Genomic DNA, 23,747 nt, shown 5'->3' with positions numbered 1-23,747 from the left:
CTCCTGAGCTCTAGTTTTTTTCTGTCACTCCAGGATGCAGTCCGAAATTCGGTGTGCCACACAGCCACAGTAATAGCCAACTCTTTCATGCACACAGGGACCACAAGTGACCAGTTCCTCAGGTAATTGTGACAGCAGAATGGAAATGTATATGACATCTATTGTATAAAGACATAGAGAAACATACTTACTCTAAGTGACATTAAGACTAACATTTTTGTTTGGCTCTTGTAGAGAAAACTTGGAGTGGCTTGCAAGAGCTACCAACTGGGCAAAGTTCACAGCCACAGCAAGTCTGGGTGTCATCCACAAGGTAGATTTCTGTCATTATCATGATGATATGGTGCAAATCAAAAAAACAATAGGCAGTTTTATTCCAAATTTTTAATATAACATGGTGTGTTTTTCAGGGTCATGAGAAGGAGGCTCTCCAGTTAATGGCCACCTACTTGCCCAAAGACACTTCCCCTGGCTCGGCCTACCAGGAGGGAGGAGGCTTGTACGCTTTGGGACTCATTCATGCCAACCATGGCGGGGACATCATCGACTACCTGCTCAGTCAACTCAAGAATGCCAGCAATGATGTGAGTTTTTTTTTTTTTTTTTTATCTACTTTTTATGATGGTTCTTTGAGAACTATATACTAGAATGTGACTCATGAAATGATTGCTGAATTAAGAAGTCAACTGTTTTGAACTTGGTTATAAGATAATACAATTTATGTTAACAAATGTGTGGTGCTTTAGAATTAAGTGTGTAGCAGAGACCAGCAGCTAGTTACAGCCACTGTGTCAAATGATTAATTTATTTTTCAGTGTCTTCATGGTCTATTTCTTTTCCTCTGTTTCACAGATTGTTCGTCATGGTGGTGCTCTTGGCCTTGGTTTAGCTGCATTGGGCACAGCCAGACAGGATGTTTACGACCTCCTGAAATCTAACCTGTACCAGGATGATGCTGTTACTGGTGTGTACAGAATCAATTTTTGAATTGCATGATGACAGTCTAGTTTTTGATCCTCACCACTCTGCTTTCTAAAAAGTAACCTTTTACTAAAATTGCAGGAAAAAAAATCTGTCATTAATACCTTTTACTTCCTCCATTTCCTGACCTAATCACATATATTTGGATAACAATAGATTCGGGTTGAACAGAAATAATGAAGAATATTAACAAATTAATAATGAAATACTTGAATATGAAAACTGTCTTTTTAAAAGAATAATGTTTGGCTCAACAAATGTAGAAACAAAGAGGTGTCTACACTGGTATCAATATTAATGTTAATGATTTAGTAATGTACACGAGTAAACATCTGTTGGTTTAAAAAGAAAAACAAAACAAGCCATGCTGACAATATCATGTAACCTCTCTCAGGTGAAGCTGCGGGCCTGGCCCTGGGTCTGGTCATGCTGGGCTCCAAGTCGGCCCAGGCCATTGAGGACATGGTAGGCTATGCTCAGGAGACCCAGCACGAGAAGATCTTGCGTGGTCTGGCTGTGGGAATTGCCCTGGTCATGTACGGACGCATGGAGGAGGCTGATGCCCTCATTGAAAGCCTCTGCAGAGACAAGGTAAGGCTGAAAAGCCATCAGAAAGCACATCATGTACACCACGAAATTGGAGTTGTTTTATTTTCCAGCAGAAATAAAGAATGTCATGCTTTGTTTTTGTAGCATTGGTGCAGTTTATGCAAATAGTAACACAGTAAGTTTGAAAGAAGGAATTGGGGATGGCATTAAAAAAACTCTCCATAAATCTTATAGATGTAACATGCAGTCCCAATGTTTAATGTATTAAGCCCTGTATGTACTCCTACAACCTCAGGTTGTGTGTGTATTTCGCATCACACAGGAGGCTCTTCCTCTGTACTTTGGGCCAAGAATCCTTCTATAAGAGCTTGATGTGGGAAATGACTGAAACTTTGTTAACTGTAATTGTTCATCCAGAGGCAAAGTCTCAACATCTGCTTTCCTTCACTGTCTATGATAGGATCCCATCCTGCGGCGCTCTGGTATGTACACAGTGGGCATGGCCTACTGCGGCTCCGGGAACAATAAGGCCATCCGACGCCTGCTACATGTCGCTGTAAGTGTTTTCTGTTTGGCCCTCCTTACAACATGTTATTTCACAGAGGGGAAGACAGGTTTATCATTCTGGCAGTGGAGCAGACTCAAGCAGCAAGGGCTGTGACTGTGGCTGACATCATAATTCAGATTAGTTTACTACCCTGATTATGATTGTTTAAAAAAAATCTGTACTTAGTTCTACTGGGGGAGAAATATTCAGCTTTAACATCAGTGTTTTCCTGTTTATGCCTGAATTTAATTTGGGGCCTCACTGTTGCAGAACTTTACTTTAAGAAGGAAAACAAAAGACTATTACATTACAGTTTAATTACAATAAATTTATGTGTATGCCAGTCATTGTACTTTTAGTGCAAATACAATTTTCAACTTAACTTCAGCAGTGTGAACAACTTGTTGTCCTGTAGGTGGCACCTTACTCAAGCTAAAGTTAGTAGATGGCATAACAGCGAAGCATATTCCTCACACTGTGAGCCATAGGGGATCTACACCATGAAAGTTAATCAACAAATTTGATGAGTATCAGTATTAGTTTTTCGTTAGTTGACAGTTTCGCTTTTCCTAATAAAGGTGAGTGACGTGAATGATGACGTGAGAAGGGCTGCTGTCGAGTCCATTGGCTTCATCTTGTTCAGGTAAGGACCCGACTGAATTATCTGAGTTCTGAACGCTGTTTATTTCTTTGCATACACCAGAGGCCTTTCTCTCTGGAGCTTTGCGGTCCTCAGCTGAAATTCTAGTTATTTATCTGCCCCTACTTTTACACTCACTGCTTTGTGTTAAGACAAAGTAAAAGTAAAACCAGCAGCAATGCATTTGTGTAGTTCGCTCATTTGGTTTAAAAAGTGTTCTGTAGAAAAAAGACTTTTATATTTCTCATGATGTGTTACAGAAAGGAGTATAGTTTGGGTACAGTACTGAAACTCAGCTGTATTGACAATAGCGTAGAAAAGCTCTGAACTGTAGCCAGTCCAACTGTTTTTGACATTTACCTCTAAAATAGGCTCCAGACGACGACGAAGGAGGTTACACTGAATATTGTGCAACGATGAGTTTATCACAAATATGACACAGAAATATTTCAGCTTTTCGCACAAAGTGTAACTCTTAAACAAATTAATTTGTTCTTATTTGATAAGGATCGGTAAAAACATTTGGATGTTTAAAACAAATGACGATAACAGATTCACAGTGTGGGCTGCTTTGGGTGAACCATTGCAGTCCCCTTGTTTTAAAAATTCAGCATTTCTTGTTTTGGTTGTCTTACTTTATTCTTTCTTTACCACGGGTCTTAGTTTTGTAGTTTTCTACTGCTGATGACATGTAGCTGTATGTTTACACCTTCGCTGTGGTGTGATTTTGATACTCTATTGTCTGGATTTGGAAATGACTTTCTGGTCCTCATGGAAGGTATTTCTGTGTCAGAGAAAGCTGGACCTACTTGTCATTGTCACTCACACATTTTCCTTCGTGACTATTTATAGGGATTCCGCACTCTTAGAACGACGTGGATTTACCCATCAGAGACCAGAGCAGTGTTAAACACAGCGCCTAGCCAGTGCACAAATATCAGGGTGTAAATTTTAAGCCCAAAAAAGGCTATGTGATATTCAGTGTGATCAATGGGCCGCTAGATAAACTTTGTGTAAATCTTCACTGTGTTTAGAAAGACTTCTGTACCAGAACAATTCAGTTGGCCTCCTCTTCTCCGACTTCCTAATGGCTCCGGGAAAACTCCCTTCACTCCCCCAACATGCAGACTAGCACACAATAAGGGCTGCTTTGAGTTCAGATATCTTAAGTCTCTGCTACTCTTACAAGATCAACAGAGTTTCTGTTCATTAACAGTGAGACAGAGTCGGTCTAGGCCATAATAAAACTGCGACATACTTGCAAACTCGCATACCAAGCTTGTGGACCCTTATCCAAATCTCATATTTATTGCCACATTACTCAAGCACTGTTTAGATTTTGTTAACTAGGTTTAATTTAGTGTGTTTAAACTATTATGTAAATTGATGGCTGTAGTAAGATGCTACAAACTGCTATTGTTAAGTATAAAAGGGCAGTAAAAAATAGTGCTGAGTACACTGTCACAGCGTACTGTACTATCGCAGTATTTTCTGTCTTAGTTACACTGTTTATTTGGTTGTCCTGTCCTTTGGTTGTGCTTCAGTCAACGCTGGTTCGCGAAAAAGACATTTTCACTGGCTGATGCATGAGAGTGAAGACATCGACAGTGAAAAAAAATGGATGCTTACAGTTAGTTCAGTTTTCTGTCAGTTTAACAACACAAAAAACTTTATTTAACACATTTAGGTTTCTATTTAATCTGGATGTTGTTCTTTATTATATACAGTCTTCTATTTGGAAACCTGTTAACATGTCAAAACATCAGGCTGAAGTACACATACAAGAGTGCTTCTCAAAGGTCCGGCAGATACAATAATCATTTCAAGAGTGCAATGCATTTTATGTGTCTGTTGTAGAAAAGATTTAAAAGGTAGAGTTCTGTTTGTCTTAACAAAATGTAAGCATGTGGTCAGAGATGGTCCTCACCATGTTCACATAGCCCAAGTAAAAGAATCGGCATTGGAATACATTGTATATAGCATTCACAGAGAGTTTCCAGGTCATGATTATGTCTTCATTCCTCGCATAATTGTCTGGTGGCCTGAACTTTGTCAGCTTTTGACCTTTCATAGAGGACATCCTCCTGTTTTCTCGTTTTAGTCAACCTGTTACAGGTCATCTCATGGTTTTATAACGTTTGACAACTCAAACTCTCTTCTTATACCCTTTGAAGTGTCTTGTCGTCTTAAAGAATTCACATTGTTAATATAGCCTGTCCTGAAGGCCCCCTTGAGAAATATTTCGACCCTATATATTCACATATATCACAGAGGAGTTTGACTTATGGATAAAATGTGTTTCCAAAATTATCATGATTTAAATTATGGCTAGATTTTATCTTTAATAAAAACATAACGGATTCCAAATCATGCATTTTGTTGTGGGGGTATGCCTTTGTCTTTAGAGAGATTTTAAAAAAAGTTTGCACCATAGATTTGATCTACTTCAAGTGCTCCCTTTTAATTAGATTCATTTGTCGGGTATTTCTAGACAAAGCTAACGTGTTCTTCCTGCTTATTACCTTCATTATCAGTCAGAAGCATTGTGTCTAACACAATGCCACTGGATGCTTGAACAGGTGCTTGACGGCACCTTATTGGACTTTGGTAGCCAACTGTCCCAATGCCATTCTTCATTCCCTGCTTCATGAACAGTTTAGAGTTTTCTGCCATAGAAGATCTAAAGGAAATCCTCGTAAAGGTCCGATCTGCATTTGATGTTCTTGGGTTCTGTCCTGGCCCATGACAAGCAGGGCTTTCATAGTTACAGGTGATGTAACGTGTGAACGCTTGCCTGAAAGTTTTGTTAAATAGGGTGTAGACCAACGGATTGATGCCTGATGACACATAACCCACCCAAACAAAGATCTCCATGAGGCGGGCGATTATATGAACATCACAGCTGGTACATAGCACCGAGGTGATATTAGTGATGAAGAAAGGGCACCACATAACAACAAACAGGAGGAAGACAATGCCAAGCACCTTTGAGGCGCGTTGCTCATTGCTCAGAGTCTGTATTGACTTCTTGCCCATTGTTGACATTCTCCGAAAGGACATTTCTTCTCCTGTAGTAGAGTTTGTCGTGCCTGTATGTGGTTTTTCTTGCATTCTGGGAAGTCTGCCATCCAACATGTTCAGTTGCTCGGCTTGAGGTGGAGTCCCACCGTGTTCCCTTTGAAAAACTGTGGCGATTGTTGGGTAGCTAAAGCGCTGAGTCACCTTTGACCTGAGCAAATAAACCTTTTTGCGCAACACTTGAACAGTGAGTAGGTAGATGACCATCATGATGGTCAGAGGGATGAAAAATGCCGCCAAGGAGCCAAACATGATAAACTCCCGGAAGGTGTCTGTTTTCAGCAGGCATGTGTGGTTACTGTTGAAGGTGATGTTGTTGGGAAGGTGGTTGTTCCTAAGCCCCTTTATTGGAATTGGGATTGCGATACCTGGAAAATGAAAACAGAAAACAGTTAGAATTGGCAAACATTGGCAGTCATCTAGGGTTTTTGTAATATTGATGAATTATTTTGCTTTTGATGTTTTTATTAATAAATTATGCATCGGTATGTGTATAGGCTCGCATCCTTGCTGATATCCAATCCAGCATTTTAGGCAGTATTGGAGGCATTTCCAATCCTGGTATCGGTATTGAAACAACTCTATCAGCAACAGTAGTGTTTCTTTTTCATCTCAGTTACAGACATTCCCATGTTTAATTTTTCACTTCATGTGTATGGTAGGAGTAGTAGAAACAGGCAAAACATTCATACTTGATAAAAGCATAGTGGTGTCAGGAATAAGCACACACATGCTGATTGAATTGATATCCTTTTTTTGTTTTTAAAATCAAGTAAGCTAATCAGCCATGGCTCACCATGATCCCTCTAAACACTGCTAACAGCCAAAAAGTTTTTACCGTGACTAAATACTGGTGCTCGGTTTAGGTGCTGCTCACTTCTTTCCATCCCATCGTCTGGCTTTGGCCATGAAGTGAAGCGCAAATGAAATCAAATCCATCAGCCAAACCAACTGCATTTAGTGGTCTGAGTACTGGGCATTGAGCATTGAGCAGTAATGCCTCAGTGAAGTCAGCCGTATTTTTACACCCTAGTGTTAATGGACAGAAGCTACTTTTTAGTTTCCTGCTGTAGAGCAGAAATTATTAGCAGATCTTGAACAATGACTCAACACCCATACAAGACCTTTTGTAGGAAAAGTACAGAAAGATTATTAAAGTTTCAAGTTATTTACTATTAAATGCACAGCAATTACAGAGGCTATAAAAATCTTGGGTTTCAAGCTCCCTCTAACAATGCTAATTAAATATGTTAAAAAAAAAAATCACACAAGTAAAAACAAAATGAGAATCTAAGAAAAACTTTTAACAACAGGAGTGACAACACAGTCTTCCATCAAAGGGACTGGCAAGCAGCCCAACCAACCTCTTTACCAAAGCTTTCTGTTCCTACATCCCTACATTCATAAAACAGTAAAGCTCACTTCATTAGGAACTCATTTAATTAGCTTGCTTCAAATGCACAAGCCACATTGCCCTTTGGACAAACTGAGTGATACTTCTGTCCCAGCCCTTCAGCTCCCTCATCTCCTTCCCATATACACTGCAGCCGGCAGGTTGCTTTTTATACAGTATCTGCTTTTATTGCATCCGGCATACATTCTTGGGTCTGTAAACCAGCTCTGACTTGGATGTTATGTCAAGAAATAGATTGTTAAAAACTGTTGTAAAAACTACTGTAGAGTTGGAAAAGTTAAGGAAATCTGATATGATATGCTTACCAATGGATATGAGCCACACCAGTGCAATCTTCACCATCGCTTTGGCTCTGGATTTGTACTGGCTGTGTTGAATTGGCTTCTTGATGGCAATGTAGCGATCCAGTGAAATGGCGCATAGGTGCATGATGGACGCGGTAGAAAACAGCACATCAAGGAACAGCCAGATGGGGCAGAGGGGCTCCGGAAGAGGCCAGTCAGAGTCTGAAGAGAAGATGAGAAGGAAATTAGTCCAGTAAGAAAATAAACAGTTGTCTTGCAGTTGTCGTTTTTTAAATTGTACGTCACTTATCTGTGGTAGTGTCTCTACGATCAGTGACTTCCCATAATGTATTCATGTGGTTTACCTAATTTTCAATCCAAAAAGCATTTGGTGTCACACACCACCAATTATAGGAGATGGACCACAATGGCAAGGGATTAGAAGTAGCACTCATGCAAAAGATTGGTGTTTGTTTATCCCTGTGAGGAATGACTTTACTGGAAAAAGGAGGGTTCACTGACTGTTTATGGAGCTCAAAGCTCTTTATGTAGATGTGCTGGAGACTATGCTCAACAGTAGTGTTTATTTTCAGTTCCAGGCATAAAATTGGCAAGTAATTGTTCTGGCTTTTGTCCTGTCAACCATTAACATTACAAAAGGCCGTTGTTGAAAATATTCCTTTACATAATTTTCTTTTGTAATGCCACCATCCCACTCTTTTCCTCGTACTGCTTTCCTGTGACACTTGGAACTTTTGAGTCATAGTTTTGATTAGGTTTCATCTGGAAAGCGCATTCATTGACAAATACTTTACGCATTCTCAAAGTAGACCCTTTGTACATGTTTTGTGAAGTGTTTAGTCCCATGCCAAATTCAATAAACATTGTAGCTTGCAAGATCCAAGTAGCTGTGCAAGGGAACATATTTTTATTGTGTTTAATTGAATTAAGAAACTTTGAATGAGTAAACTATGGTGAGGCGTCTGTAGTTGGCCAGCACAGGGTCTTTGTGCTTTTGTTCTGTATTTGAGAGCATACTGTAAGGAATGAAAAACAGCAATACAGCTTTGTTTTTGTTGATTTTGTGGTTTGCTTTTGAAAATGTTCAAGAAACAGTCTATATAAATTGTTTCACTAATGGTAATGTATGTCCAGCAGTTACTCGTTACACAAGGCTGTGGTCAGTGTCCTACATAGGAATTCATCTTATTGCTCTGTTTTTGTGACATTTGTTGTTGTTTAATATTGGCAAAACTCAACCAGACCGTTTAAAAACTTTCAGAGTATGTGGTCACAGGTCAAAATTGTTATGTCTAGATGGTTCTGCTTTTTGAAAGAATGCAATGAAGTTAATTATCAGAGAAACATACTAGCTGTATTAGCTAAGTGTATATTTTCTTTTTTGTGGCTTTCGTTTATTCAAACAAAACTCAATGCCATATAAGCACAGCTACAGCTCTTTCAAGAAAAGAGGGAAGAGGATAGAGAGGCAGAGAAAATTTATATTTAAAGTGACTAGCAGAGAGAGATGAAAAAGTTGACTCAGCTGGCAGTGCAGTGTGCTGAGAGATGATGCCTTGCAGGTACGATACTTAAGGAAGCAACACCAAATCATCTATCCTTTCAAAAAATATATTAAGTTTACAACTGTGTCTGTTGACACTGCTCACATTTCAAACAAGCAGATCTCATATATTTGTCAAGGAGTTCCCTGTATACTTTGACTTCATCTGCCCAGCAGATGTGGAAAGTGACCGGCAGTCCTCACTAGTGTAACAGTAACCCAGTCACATTCTTGTCTTGAAGTGAAGCTTCTTGAACTTTGAATGTCCCCTCATGAATACTGAATACAGCCTGTGGCCTTACAGTTAGCTTGATCTTTTTATCTAAATCCATATGTCTACCAGCCTTGTGGTAGTTTGTCTTGTGTCAGTCATTAGGGAGTGTTTGCTGCAGCGCATATGTTCTGCTGGGAACAGTACTGACAGTATAACCAGTCTTTTACTGTGTGACTGTGTAACTTTTGTATCCTGCAGCCAAGGAAGGTCCACACTGTTGACAGACCTGCTGTGCTTCAAGCCAGCCTTTTATACTATGTGTGCATTTTAATGTCCCCATGACCCTTCTCTCCTCACCTCAGTTCTTTAAGCTTTATTTCCATAAAAAAGAAAATCATTTGGGAGTTTCCCCGTTTGAAAATAATTGTTTTTATTTAGAAACATATTGTCGTACTTCCTCAATTCACCTTAACCTACAAGTATGAGAAATATTATTCACTTCCCTGCCTAGTTAGTGTCACTTCAGTGCACCTGCTGGGCAGCTGCTCCACACTGACTCTTTTATCCGTCACATTAGTCTCATGTTATACCTGTAAGATCCACTTTTTAATGCCTTTTAATTCGTCATCTGTGATGTGAAAACATCAGATTTCCTCGCAGAAAAAGAAAAAGTGTACGTCCTGGACCTTGTTTAGCTAATCCTTGCATGTCATAGTGCATCTCTCCTGTCAGGTGCCAAACAGTCCGTTACTATGGCAAGCATTGAAACACGTTGTACCAGATTCTGGTCCAAAAGTAGTTTAGTGGACTTCATTGATATTCAGCATCAGAGCAGCAAACAGACACAATTCCCACTGCCATGCCTTGAGGTGTTACCCTGCCCTCCATTTCCATTTCCAAGGTGTTTTTAAATGACTTTGACTACTTTTACCATACACAGATATGCACTGGTACATGCATGAATGCTTTCACACCTGAACTGCATTGGTTCTCAACCTAAGGATTGGGACTTTTTATCAGGCCATGAGAGAAACATTTGGAACTGAATGTGTAGAGCCTGTAGACAGATTCAGTTCGAATACAGATGCAGTAGTAGATTAATTGCATGGTCCTTCGTGTTTATGTAGCCTCTTCATTATAATAAGATGAAAGCAGCACCTGTGACCAGTTTGATTTGCAACACATCCAGTTCTCATGCAAAATATGATAATTTAGACAGGCAAAAGCATCATACTAAACTCCACTATTATATGCATGGGACCTAATTATGATCTGGCCCATTATCCTATAGTTGAATTAATGGGGAATAACAACTTGGCCATAGTTACGAATTTCACAGTTGCATTATGAAATAGAGAATCAAAGTCTAAGTAATTGAATATGCAGCTATCTTTACACAGCACTGTCACTGGGCTTAAATAAACCAGTTTTTGTTTCTATGGGTAAAGATCCCTCAGACCACTGGATCAGTCCAAGCTGTGCTACCTTAGCCCTGCCGGAGGAAGTAGCTGTTTATTGTCCACTATCTCTTGGGATATTTCATTGAGAATAATTTGATTATTGTTCGTCAAGATTGTATCTAGGGTTACTGACAAAGTATTTTTATCCTTCTTTGCTACCTGCAAGTATTTTTCCAGAGACATGGGGGTCAGTTATTACAGTTGATACACTCCTCCACTCACTTAAAAACAGTGGTCTTTTTAATTTTTGTTAGTAATAGTTTGCTTTGTTTGATGGGACTTTTAGATTAATGGCATTTATTTGTTTAACTTAACATTTCATATGAATGTTGTCAAGGAATTGGGTCAAGTATTTATTGCTTTTGTATCACACAGATTTCCAACACAAGGCTCCATGCCAAACTTACTGTAGAGAACAGTGACGAGGGCAATGGGCATCACTAGGAGTCCCACCAACAGATCAGCCACAGCAAGCGACATCAGAAAGTAGTTGGTGGCGTTCTGCAGCTTCCTCTCGAGTGACACAGCTAGAATGACCAGAATGTTTCCTCCAATCGTGGGGATGATGACCATGACAATAAGCAGGGCAGCCCATTTCAGCTCAGCCCCGGGCGCTTCTCCTGACTGTGAGCTATTAGCCTCAAGTGGAGCCGCGACTGCCTGAGACATGGTGCTGCAGAGGTTACAGCAGGCCTTAGCTTGGGTCGTGGCTCTGATCTTTCTGGTGCTGGGCACTTGGTCAGCATTGTCACTGCGTCCTACAGGCAAGGACACAGAGTGGGATGGGACAGCTTAAGGTCAGTGCACAGGATGCTTCATCCCTTGTTGTGCACTGTACAAGCCAAAAAGATTTGCTCAAAATCAAATGAGGATCCACTGATCGGTGGTGACAAAAACAAGGTAAACAGGTCCGACACCAGGAACTCCAATGCTGGCAATAATCCCAACACGATAAGTACTTCCACAGTGAGATGTTATCAGGGGTCCTCACTTTCCCAGGCAGCTGATGCTCTTGTCCAGGTCTTCCACTTAAAAGAACAAAAAGGTCTGTTAAAGAAACAGCAAAACCGTATTACCCATTTGCTTTAATTTGTCTAAATGGTCGCATGCGACGTTTATCGTAACAAATGAGGAACGTCTTTGCCATAATGTGGAAACAGTAATAGTCACCACACTGGAAATTTCTTTTCCATAATGTGGAAACAAGGTGGAAAATATTAGGAAAATTCCTTGTATGCATTTTCAATTTTGTTGCATTATTCTGTAGTTTATTTTACCCATAAAAGTAATTAATAGAAGGTTTAAATTGTCTTGTATAACATTTCGTTGCACACTCAGTCACTTTGAATTTTACATTGAGACGTTTTTTCCATGTATTAAAACTATTTAAAAAACTTCTCCATGAGGCTTTAGATGAAAGATATATGGCTTGTCCCACACTGTACTTAAGTCTGCAAAGATGTACACATGAGTGGACATGGAATGGATTACACAAAATCAAACTTGATTTAAAAAACAAAACAAAAAAAAATACTGTCAAAAAGCATTGTCATAATTTTGCTTAAGTTTCTTACCTGCTCCTGAAGGTAACATCTGTTGTACATTTAAGTTCTTCGTTGACGCTTCAACTCCTTCAGTATTTTTCCAAGCTGCTGCGTCTTAACTTTCAGGAACATTAAAGTAATATTTTGTGCTGGGAGAGCAGTGCATCTTAACGCCCAATGCATTTCAGTCTCTGTACACCTCTTAGCGGAGTTTAAGAAATATATTTAACAATCTCATCTTTATATTTCCACCCTCCCCGAATAAAAACGTGACAGAGAATGCCCTCCCTCAGCAGTAAAACTTAAATCTGTCTCTGTCTGAAGCAGTCCATGATGTGGAACTTGTTTTGCTTCCACATGTTGGAGGAACCCCCAGTCTTGTTTCGCATCACCTACCGCGATCACAGGTTTAAAACTTTCAGATGTTGTGGCTCCTCTGCCTCTCTCCCATTCCCACTCGCTGCCTCTGGTTCACAGCCTGTGATCAGCCTGCACTCTCTCCTCTCTTGTTCGCTCTCTCACTGTTCCCCTCCCTCCCCTCCGTCTTGCCCGTGAGTCAGACGCTGTGCAAAACAGATGAATGTCTTCATGCTGGCAGTACGCCAATGGTTCTGGGAGGTAATTTCCCTCAACACAGCCGTCCCACTGTTTATATTTGTCACTTTCTGTTCTCTCCCCCATTTGAAGTCAAGCAGTGGTGGGGGATGTAGTAGTAGAAGCCTTCTGTGTGGTAAGGTGCTTGAAAATTGTACTTGTACCCCCATAGCTTTTTTATTTCGACCTCTGTGAGCTCACATTTTAAGGCTGGAGGAGTCATTTAAATACCTATCCTCATTTCTTCTGGATGATTACTTTTGAAATTTAGACCATATTTGTTTTTCTGCTTTGATCTTTCTGCCTTAACAGGTCGAAATGTGTTTTCTCTCAGTGTGCATTCATTGCTTTTAAAAGCAGATGCAAAACATTAAAAGATGCAAAAAATAAAAATATCCCCGGAGTGTACAGTAACCAGATGATGATTCTTCACAAGAAAATGTGTGAATTACAGCCAGTAACCCCCCACTTGGATGCATGTATCCTTATATTTCCTGCTAAAGAGCTGTAAGTAGACCAACTGTTTCAGCTGAAACATGTTTCCTAATTTGCTCATGATGCCAATACTCCAATAAGATCTCAGAGCTTGGATAAATTACATGTATCAGGGAGTTCACAACTAATGGAAAGCATTGAAATACACAGGAGAGAGCATTAGACCTTTACATGTGAACTGGAACAGTGCACCCTGCGTACTAGGTCTGCTTTACAGTTTGGGAGGTAGCTTAAAAATGGCGCCCACAGCTTATCAAAAACCCTCTCATTCTCCTTCAAGACTGAGCTTAAGTGCTACATCGGCAAAACTTTTAAGATTTTTTCATGCAACTGGTTAACAGTAGGAGGTCTGTGTTGAATTCATTGAAACGAAATGCATGCTCTTGCTAATAGAAGTTTGTTTTTGTTGGACACTTTCTGAATTTTTTTAAAATTTCTTTTATTTAACTAGGGAGGTCTCTGGGACCTGGCCAAGACAGCACACCAGTTACAGTTTAAACAGAAATAAAACATAGCAAACAGGGGAATTAAATCATCAAACACACAAGGAAGAGACTAAAACCTGCTCAGATAAAACTTGCATTTTTTATGACAACCACAAAGCTCGGCATGATGACGTTCTGTAGTCTCATTTTGCTGCTTATCTTTTTTAAGACATCTAAAAGCTTAAAAATTTACAAGGGAGGTATTTACTTATGTTTTTTAGGTGAAGGAAGCCTTAGCTCAAGAAGAGATGGAGCAGGGACCCCCCTACTTTATATATCATATAAAATTGAGTTGCATTGCGCATAATTCTTCTTTCAGGGTTTCTTTTGTTTGCGCTTACCTGTAGCTGCGAAATTAGCAGCTGTTGTAGCATGGCTAGGGCTAGTTCAGCTAAGTAGCCAATATCTTTCAGTCATACGTAAATTTAAGCTAATGACGCACTCGTTTGTCTCCCCTTCGCCAGACATTGGTTGATTTCTAATTGAGTTTAAGTGTCTACTAAGAAAGCAATGCAGCCTCTTGGCTTGTTCAGTGCAACATTGTCCAGGTACTTTCATGATGTATTTTGGTGACTGGTTGTAACAGGCAGGAAGCAAGCTAATAAGATCTGTTCTCTTAGAATCTCAGTGCATTAGTAACTGCCACAATCACATTTCATGTGGCAAAATCAATCTGTAATGTGTTTAGCTCAGCTGGGCATCGCCTGGGACCTGTAGACAGAGGGAATTATTAAGTTGCAGCTGTATCAGCCGCTGTCACTCACCATAATAAATGTTAGGCATGCACATCACACAGTCCATTAACCAGTCAACTAAAAAGGCCTGTGCATTTTTATAACCTTTAAGTAAATATTTTTAATTTGGCTCATATGACCAGTAAAGTCTTAAAGCCTGTATTTTGTACAAAGGTGTGAACACAGGAGCAACACTGTGGGTTCAACTGAGGGTTCATTTTCTCCAGGTCATGGTGAATGATATGGTTATTCTTCTCCAAAGAATAAAGAATGGAATGTGTTAGGTTCGATCATCCACAGCAGGCTGGATGCGTTTGCAAGCGTTCACAAGTGTTACATGTAATCTGCTTCTCTTATCTTTTCTCCCCTCATCTTTCAGTTCATTCTGAGGTTTTTAAGTCCATCACACATTATGATGATATTTAAGTAAGTCTTGAAATACAGACATCATTGCATCACTGCCTTTTCAGACGAAACAAATGCTGGATATTGATTTCTTTTTGCTAATCTTTTACTTTGAAAAGGTTGGAAAGGCTTTAGATGAAACTATTTGAAAAGCCACAGCAAAGTTTTCTCAAATTGTGCCCTTAAGCTGCTGTAGTCCCTTATTGATTTTAAAACGTATCATAAATTAGGTCTCTGTGTCTAGCAATAAGAAAAAGAACCTTGAACTTTTTATGGCCTGGGTCATACTTTCAATGCCTAAAATCATAAATTTGCCTATGAAGGCTTTACATTCTGCTCTGCACCCAAATACTGATTGAAGGCCACTGTCAGACTACCAAAAAGAAGAAACTCTATCGCTGTAGGTGAAATTGAAAGGTGATCTAGATCTCCAATAATCCTAGTGTAGTGTTTGAGCTGTGCTTCTAATATCAAACAGACGAAGGGTAGATGATACTTTAAGAACATGCCACGACAGTGTACTGATGTCAAGGACTGAACATAAACCCAGAGACACTTGTACTCCCTCTTTTATTGTACATTATGTACAGTTAGACAGCACTATTAATGGTGTGTTGAATGGAGACAGAGGGACTCATTCATCTTGGCCACCTTCTATACTTTCATGCAATATTGAGGGCTCAATAAAATGTACAATGATGCATTTTGTTTTTACTGTGTCCTACCTTGCCGTGTTTGAGCTTTCATTTGGTACAGTCCAATAAAATGGGGGCCAGTGAAATCAGTTTCCTTTGCTAGAGCTGTCATGCTAAAAGTCTTTTGCTTATAAACTAACAATTGTATTGAAGGTAGTCAATGCAGGATTTTCCTTTTTTTGGCTGTGTTCAGGATGTTCCTGGGCACAGAGTGCAGGTGAGGTTGGGACTTTACAAAAAGGTAGCGACCAGGTGCCAAACCATAAGCAAAAGGCATCCAATAGGAAGCTACAAAAGGCTATGGCACAAGCAAAAAAAACCCACAAATATAGCAAGACGAAACACCAAGCAGATGGCTTTCAATCTCGCTGGCAATACCGTTTTCAAACAGTAGCCAACAATTCCTGCATAGTACACCTTTTAACATCATTATTTATTTTTAGTATTTTTATTTTTAAGTATTCATTTTGGGTTTTTTTGTTGTTGTTTTTTTTTTTTAATGAATCATTGGGTAAATACATCAACTAAAACCAGTTGTTTTATAATCTGAGGGCCAAGTATTGCCAGGTTATTTACCATCTTTTTATTTTTATTTCATTGAATCAATGACCTTAAGCTCTGTAGAAGAAACTTCAGCAGAGCGTTGTTGGGACAGTTGGTACAATGTGACATTTTAGTGAGGTTGAGAAAAGTCAAACCACAGAGATTTGCGCTAATGATTATGATGGTGGCTTCTTGACGGGACCTACAGGACTCTTTGTTCTTATCTTTTTAATTTTTCAATGGCTTGAAATTACAACCTGACTGATTCCCTCCCAGTGGCTGTTTGAGACGGACCAAACCTTTCTGTGAAATTCAGAGGTGCTGAGTAATCTCAACCAGTCCATCTGTCAGACCCATGCAGCGCTGGTGTTATCAACACCGCTGTTCACCAGCAAATTGTCAGTTAACATTTATGGTTATGAAACCATTTACTTCGTCCTTGTGCATGTTTTTTTCTCCCGTTTCTCCGCTGTTTAACCAAATTAAGACAAAACTTGACTAATAAATCAAACAAAAATGGATACCACCACATGGTAATGCTTGGTACTTTCACCTGGTGACCTAAATCTAATGTGACAAGGCTCTGCATTAGTGTGCCCATATGTGGCATGTACTGATTAAAGAGTATCTCGTGGTGACTTGGGAGCAAAGAACTGCACAATTTAAATGTGAAGTAGTGTTTTCCTCCTACTTAAGGCCTCTCATTAAGACCCCATCAAGTTAACTCAGAAGTGCTGAATAATTGCGTGTGGTCCTTATCTTGGCAACCCTTTCACTCATAACACTTTTGTCACTAGCACATAAAGTGGAGTAGTCTCTTGCTGTTACATCATTCATATCTCTGTGATGTTTTAGTGCTTTTTTCCTACCTTTTTTGCACATTTTAACTAGCATCCTTTGATGTTCACTTAATTCAACAAAGAAATCCTTTATACAGCACAAGAGATGGAAAGAAATTATGTAGCGCTACAGCATTTTCAATTATACCTTTAGTAAATAATTGGTTTCTATTCTCCCTATTTCTTAACAGAGCCATTGGGAGAAAATCCATAGGAACTTTGAGAGTTTTGGGGGACATAAATCAAACCCCCACATTAGTACCCATGCTCTTTCACTTTTCTTTTTCGCTCTCTTCTCTACACTTTGTCTAATAATAGTGAGTGTGTATATCCTAAGATGAAAGCACCTATGGTATCAAAATAAATGCCTTATCAGTTATTTAGTCCTTTGCCCTTTGTACCATGTTGTACAAATGGCATTATATTGATGCAAATACAGCAGCCTTTTGAAAGATGGCCCAAAAAGCATTCCCTATCATAGTCATCTCAAGATAACTACAATGGTTGTGGTTCATGTGGCTCTCTTGCTCAAGACCTCAAACCACTTCAAATGATATGGAAAAAATCACTTAATCCATCACTTAAGTGTAGCGTATATCCTTGATATTCTTGTGGGCACAATGAACATAGTGTGTATAAAGCCTCCTGCACACTCTGTATGATGATCACAGTGGCACACTTTTGTGCTCTTGTCCCAAACTCTGTGTCGTTTTAATAGTTAACATCAAGTGCGTCTTTTTGAGTCACTCTTAATCGTTCTCTCTGTCTCTCCTCAGGACCCCTGAGCAGTGTCCCAGTGTGGTGTCTCTCTTGTCAGAGAGCTACAACCCTCATGTGCGTTGTGGGGCTGCCATGGCCTTGGGCATCTGTTGTGCTGGGACAGGCAACAAGGTGAGTGCTTCCCCCCTAATTTTTCTTTTCCTCCCATGGTGTTGGGCTGCTGTTATTGGAAGTGGACACAGTGCTTCAGCCCATGCTACTGGGTAGCATGAACTGACTGTGTGCTTTTTATGTGAAACATGCAAAAATGTTTGACATAGCACTGACAAGTGGCATCTTGTGAGATATCAGAACCAAACTTCAGCTTAAGGAGACAATAATAAACAGACTGGATCAAGTGAAAGGTAAGGAGACACAATCTGAGTCTGTCTGTGTCAAAAATAACCATTTTTAATAGAGATACAGTGATGGTCTTCACTTTCCCCATATGCTGGCAACAGCCCCCTCATTACATTCTGGACCAATTTAAAAAATTGTCGTTCACATCAGTCTCTTTGACAAATCTAGGTGGAAAATTAGGGTAGTTATCCTTTAAATCAAATCACCACATTAATAGGCTTAGACCTTTTTTTGCTAGTCATTCCAGAACCATGATGTAAATAATGACTCCCTATTTAATGAGATTTCTGCAAAAGAGCACAGGTTATGCTATGTTTGAATCAGTTCTTACAACTGGAATTAATATTCCTTGTAAGGCTGCGTACACTAAAAGCTTAGACAGCATTTTTCTTTCCGCCACAGAGGCAGCATTGCCCCTGCTGTCCTCATTTATCCTATGTGCTTTCTTTGTGCCTTGGTGTAACATGTGCGTCACTGATGTAAAGACCATCTATGCTGCACAAAGGGTGCTCCTTAAAGCCGCCAATTGATGGCCCCTTTGTGAGGCTTATCTAGATGAGCAAGTACAGACTCATTTTCTGTAGCCACTGCAGAAGTTGCTGAGAAAAGGTCACTTTTCTCTTGTCAGATGTAATGATGCCACCAGAACAAATGTTGCGTTTTCTAAAATGAATTGTAACGAATATAATGCTGTTGCTCAAAATATATGCTGTTAGGTGTGTGCAGATCAAGCGTTCCTGCCCCTAACTGGAGTCTTTAATATTTAGTATCTGCCAATACCTAGTCCCGATCCATTACTTTTATTTTCTTAGATAATACAGCTGCACAGTGCACACTTCAAGTACATAAACGTTATTAAAATCAATCCAATGTATATGCTTGACAAGTGAAATTCACTGCAGTGCATTGAGGAAAAAAATCCCTGCATCCAAGCTGTTCCCTCGTGTTTTTTTTTTGTTTTGTTTTTTGTTTTTTTGTTTTTTTTGGTTTTTTACAAAAATAATAAAGTATAAAATAACAAACCCACTTTTTAATATTCTTGGCCTTGTTGCTGACCTAAGCCATTTTGTCTCGCCCTTTTTAATAGAGTATTAACCAGTGTTTGTTGCTTTGATGCAGCCTTGCCTCAGTTACCTGAATGAACTGTATTGAGTGTTTAATGTTGTTGTCTGTACATTTTTTGCTCGGATTACATTTATAAATTGCTCTTAAAGGCTTTTTGGATGCAGCGCTTTAGTTGCACAGTGCCGTGCAGTGTGTGGTTATCGTCTGCTTTAGACCCAACTGTCATTCCTCCAAGCAGAGTGGTGGAACACCATCGCCGTAGATGACAGCAATACACAAGAGACTCTCACACTGAACTGAAATGAACAAATGCTCTTATGTTAGGTAAATAACATAAACAGTCCCAAAAGGCTGTCTTTTTTTGGTGTGTGGTGTTGCACTGCAGGCGGGGCTCAGCCCCTGCTCTTACACACATGGAGTAAAGACAGCTGAGAGTTCGAGAGTTGACGACAGTTGATGTCTGCTTTGCTTCGCATGAAAGCTTTGCGAGTACCTGTATGACAGCTGATGTAAACAAAGGATCAGATTGGACTCTATAAGATTCAATATAGCCATCCCAATCAGTAAAAAAGTGCCTTGATCAGCCACGAAACCAATCTTTGATGTAGGATTGGGACATCCCTACAAGCTCTTATTAGTCTAAGATAATTTAAAAAAGACTCATCTTTTTTTAAATCTCACCTGCTTCAAAACAGTTTTGTAAATACCACAGTTTGATCAAAGGCCTCTCAGTGCTTCAACTATTATTCTAATTACTGTATGAGCGGCAGCAGCTGTTTCACATCTTATCTTTTGACATTTGCTTTAATTTTAATGGAGGGTCAGCACCGGGGAGCTTTGAAATTGTGGAAAGTTCTTGGTAGATTTTCTGATAAAGTGGTCCAAATTGGCTCACAGTCACCAGGCTGTACCCTGTCATCGTGTTTGGGTTCATTGAAGTCCAGAAAGCAGAGTGAAGAAGACAGAAGTCAGGGGTGCTGCCAGTTCCTGAGTTGTCTTAGTATGTGGGCTGATCAGTCTCAGGTGGCAGGGCCGAGGCAGAGTTATGGCTCATTGCATCCTGAGCCTTGAAGCACCAAAGTGAATGTTTTGGACCAAAGAAGGACGAGGCCTGTTACAGAGCTGATCAGCTCCACTGCTTGGTTTTTTCCAGAATAAGACCTCGAGCACATTAGGTCCTTAGTGAGAGTAATGATGTTGTGGCAAGAGAAGTGGGTCACCTATTTAGAGGGCACGCATTCTTACCATCTTTTATACACCTTGGGCTTTGGATATTTGTACTTTTTGCATAAAAGAAAAAACTGCACAGGAAAGCTGTTTTGACCTTTTTCAGTTTGTTTATACTGATTTTGTGCCATAATGAAAATCTTAAATATTGTTCAGTTTATCTAGTGAATAGGATGGAAGCATTGTTCCCCAAGAACCATTTCAGTGTTTCGGAGTACTGTCATATGATACACTTTTATAAATATGTATGAAAATGGAAATTATGTTCTCTACTGTTCCATTTATTTACACAAGCTTCTAGCCAGTTTTAAGCTGCACTGAATTGAATCTTATTTAATGTTCAACTCACGCTGAGGCACAAGCCTGAAGAAAACAGTCCACCACTGTACACGGATTAAGAGGAGCAACCACATTATGTGTCGTCCTGCTCCACTGATTGGGCCTGACAGTAAATACCCTCAATTAAACCCCTCGACAACCTATCAGGAACAGGATGTGGTCGACTGGTGTTGGCTTTACACTCTGACTTATCATCCTGGTACACGGCTGTCTCGGCCAGCTGAGCCGAGAGCACTGATGAAACATGGTTTATTTTACCTCCACTGTCATCATCCTAGTTTGTTTCTCTTTCCTCGGCGGAGCTGACGCCTCCCTCTGAGTCTGGTGGTGTGGGTTACAGCCATTACTGCTCAGCTGAGAACAGAGGAGCGTGCAGAAATAAAAAGAGAAAAGAGGTGGTCCTTTCTTAATTTTTTACAATTACAGTGATCATGGGAGAAATCTGAAGAAGGCGGGGCCTGTCATAACTGTAACTCGGCTTTCCTGGGAAACCAGATATGGATGACACTAATCTCATTAATGTGTGTGGTCTGGTTGCCTCTGTTGATAATACCTTTTCCTGTTATCAACCAAAGTGTCCCTGTTGCACTGATTTGTTTTGTTGGGAGCGGCAAAATATAAAATGTGTTTGGAGTGAAAAAACCAAGGGTCAGTTTCATATCCACTTCAGCAGAATTTAAGAGGTCATTATTCCAAATTTTGTAAAGTTATACTAAGCAAGTAACTTCTCATATACATGCAAAAAATTGTGTAAGTCAGTCTGTCATTGTTACTTTTTTAACATTCTTAGCGTAGCTGCTGGCTTCATAGCAAAATCCATAAGACCTCCCTTATGTGTCTCTGAGAGGTGTAAACAAATATTCCTGAAATCACTTTTCCACTTTTGGAAAATGGAGACCACAAAAGACATCTAATGATCATTATTTCAAATTTTTGTAACCATTCTGCCAACTTAAGCGACCAAATGATAGTTGTCAGCCTGGCATACTGTTTGGCTGTGGAGGCCCTCAGAGACTCTAGGCTACAGACTAAGAAAGATACGGTACACTTTATTGTTCCTGAAGAGAAATTTTGCCCAAGCAGTAATGCCACACCTAGCTGCAATCAACTTAAAACAATACATAGTCAACATGACAACACAGTGGTACACCACAGACATAATATCTAGGCATTGTAGAAATTAAAGGGAATCATGAAAACTATAAAACCATAATACATAACCTGTGACACAAAGTGCAGCAGCAGCGCTAGAGCCTAGATCGCCAGCTGAGAAGCACCACCATAAGTTCTGTGAATTAACTAGAGAAGACAGCTATAGGTGGCACTTCCTACACTGTCTTATTCAGTAGTCAGAAGAGGATCATTTTTCTCTCAATTCTTTTACAAACATTTTTCCCAACTGATGTCCCCCAGATGAAGCATGCTTATGTTTTATATTTGGCTAGTCTGTGTCTGTTTGCCCTTAAGTCTTTTTTATTTTATTTTTAAACAACGTGGTTTCTATTGCAGCATCTTGAACCATGTTTTTGTTCCTAATTTTCATCAAAGATGGGAGTGGGAGCAGTCCCGAAAGATCAATTTCTTGATCCACTTGATCTCCAAGGAGCTGGTCCTTGAGCTCGGCATTGCCAGACCAGTTAACAAATGCCAACGCAACAAAAACATGAGCTCACAGATTCGTCTGGTTCCCAGGCTACTGGTCCATATCCTCTCATGAGATGCATACATGGGAGAATAATTTGATTAAATTGTTCTCTTTTTTTTATATATCACAGAGCAACTTTTTCCTCTCCAAATAATTTTGATATGATCAGCTATTCACTGCTACCCAGTTTGGCAGTAATATTGTAGGAGATGATTATTTACAAGCCCCTTAAGGCTTGTTCAGCTTGTAATAACAGTTGACTGGAGTTTCACTTAATTTTAGGCAACATTACCAACTTTTCTTTCATGCTTTTCTACCCACAGGAGGCCATCAATCTGCTTGAGCCCATGACCAATGACCCAGTAAATTATGTGAGACAGGGTGCCCTCATTGCCTCTGCCCTCATCATGATCCAGCAGACTGAAGTCACCTGTCCCAAGGTAAGATCCACATGTTTGCGATTTGTTTATTTTGTCATGACTTGTTTGAACGCTTCTCAATAATCATTAATGAAACAGATTTATAGCCAGCAGTCATAACAACCTGGATCACAGTTTGGCGAGACTTCTTCCATAGGTCTAGCAGACTTTAAAATAGCAAAGGAATTTTCCAGACCACGGTGAGGACAGAGAAAAGGCAAAGACTTGACTAAAAGTAGAAAGCATCAGAACCGTTAAGACAAAGAAATCTGTGTCGTGGAAGACTGCAGAGTGACTAGTCCAGGCATAACTGCACGTACTCACCCTTGGAGCACCTCATACTTTGTCATAGACAGTTAAGATTTACCAGACACATTTTCAAAGACTCCTCATCTGCACAGCAACGGCCCTTAAAGCTCAAGGCGGTATGCAGGATTGTGCAAGACGCCGTTTTTTCAAACAGTGGAATGTCAGGAGGTATTAAGTCCATGACTGTTTGTTTCAAACAATCCCACTCTTTTTAATTTCCCGCTCAACTTCACAGGTATAGACAGCCAAGTTGTAGGCCTCTAGTTTGAGGGTGGTAAACTGGTTCAAATTGGCTGCTAATTGCCCAGGAAAGTATTTACCTAAAGTTTCACTGTGGTGGTGCCGGAACTTATCGTGGGCGTGGCAAAGCTGATGTGGCTTTGTTATGAATATTGTGCTGACAGAGTGCAAGTTTGAATGTGGTAGTTAAAGGCTGTAATACAGTTTTTGAATGTATACCTTCCCCTTAATTTGGAGAGCCTCTAACAAGGAGTCACAAACTTAGCAAAAAAAAAAAAAAAAACAAACCATACACCCTCTTTGCAGTATTAGAAAGCAT

General features: G+C 39.8%; 2 protein-coding genes across 3 annotated transcripts in view; one reads left to right on the top strand and one right to left on the bottom strand.

Moving 5' to 3' along the window:
* psmd1 (proteasome 26S subunit, non-ATPase 1) overlaps positions 1-23,747 on the top strand; it is a 45,334-nt gene that overhangs the window by 5,295 nt on the left and 16,292 nt on the right. The window contains exons 10-18 of the mRNA XM_049587783.1: positions 34-122; positions 235-313; positions 411-584; positions 853-964; positions 1,376-1,572; positions 1,991-2,086; positions 2,656-2,720; positions 17,842-17,956; positions 22,784-22,900. Of these exons, the coding sequence (XP_049443740.1) occupies positions 34-122; positions 235-313; positions 411-584; positions 853-964; positions 1,376-1,572; positions 1,991-2,086; positions 2,656-2,720; positions 17,842-17,956; positions 22,784-22,900 (1,044 nt within the window). The remainder of the gene's footprint in view (positions 1-33; positions 123-234; positions 314-410; positions 585-852; positions 965-1,375; positions 1,573-1,990; positions 2,087-2,655; positions 2,721-17,841; positions 17,957-22,783; positions 22,901-23,747) is intronic.
* Positions 4,248-12,750, bottom strand: htr2b (5-hydroxytryptamine (serotonin) receptor 2B, G protein-coupled). 2 transcript variants are annotated; one of them, XM_049587785.1, is made up of 4 exons: positions 12,306-12,750; positions 11,139-11,778; positions 7,515-7,715; positions 4,248-6,163 (listed from the first exon to the last, which is right to left on the bottom strand). In XM_049587785.1, the coding sequence occupies exons 2-4, from the start codon at positions 11,398-11,400 to the stop codon at positions 5,205-5,207; spliced, it is 1,422 nt and encodes a 473-aa protein (XP_049443742.1). In that variant the 5' UTR covers positions 11,401-11,778; positions 12,306-12,750; the 3' UTR covers positions 4,248-5,204. The 2 variants fall into 2 exon arrangements, with proteins under 2 accessions (XP_049443742.1, XP_049443741.1); XM_049587784.1 differs by having other exon boundaries at positions 11,139-11,759.

The sequence above is a fragment of the Epinephelus fuscoguttatus genome, linkage group LG10 (genome assembly GCF_011397635.1).
Source record: "Epinephelus fuscoguttatus linkage group LG10, E.fuscoguttatus.final_Chr_v1".
Taxonomy (NCBI): domain Eukaryota; kingdom Metazoa; phylum Chordata; class Actinopteri; order Perciformes; family Serranidae; genus Epinephelus; species Epinephelus fuscoguttatus.
The sequence above is the reverse complement of the archived record's forward strand: the minus strand, read 5'-3'. Positions and strand labels throughout refer to the sequence as shown.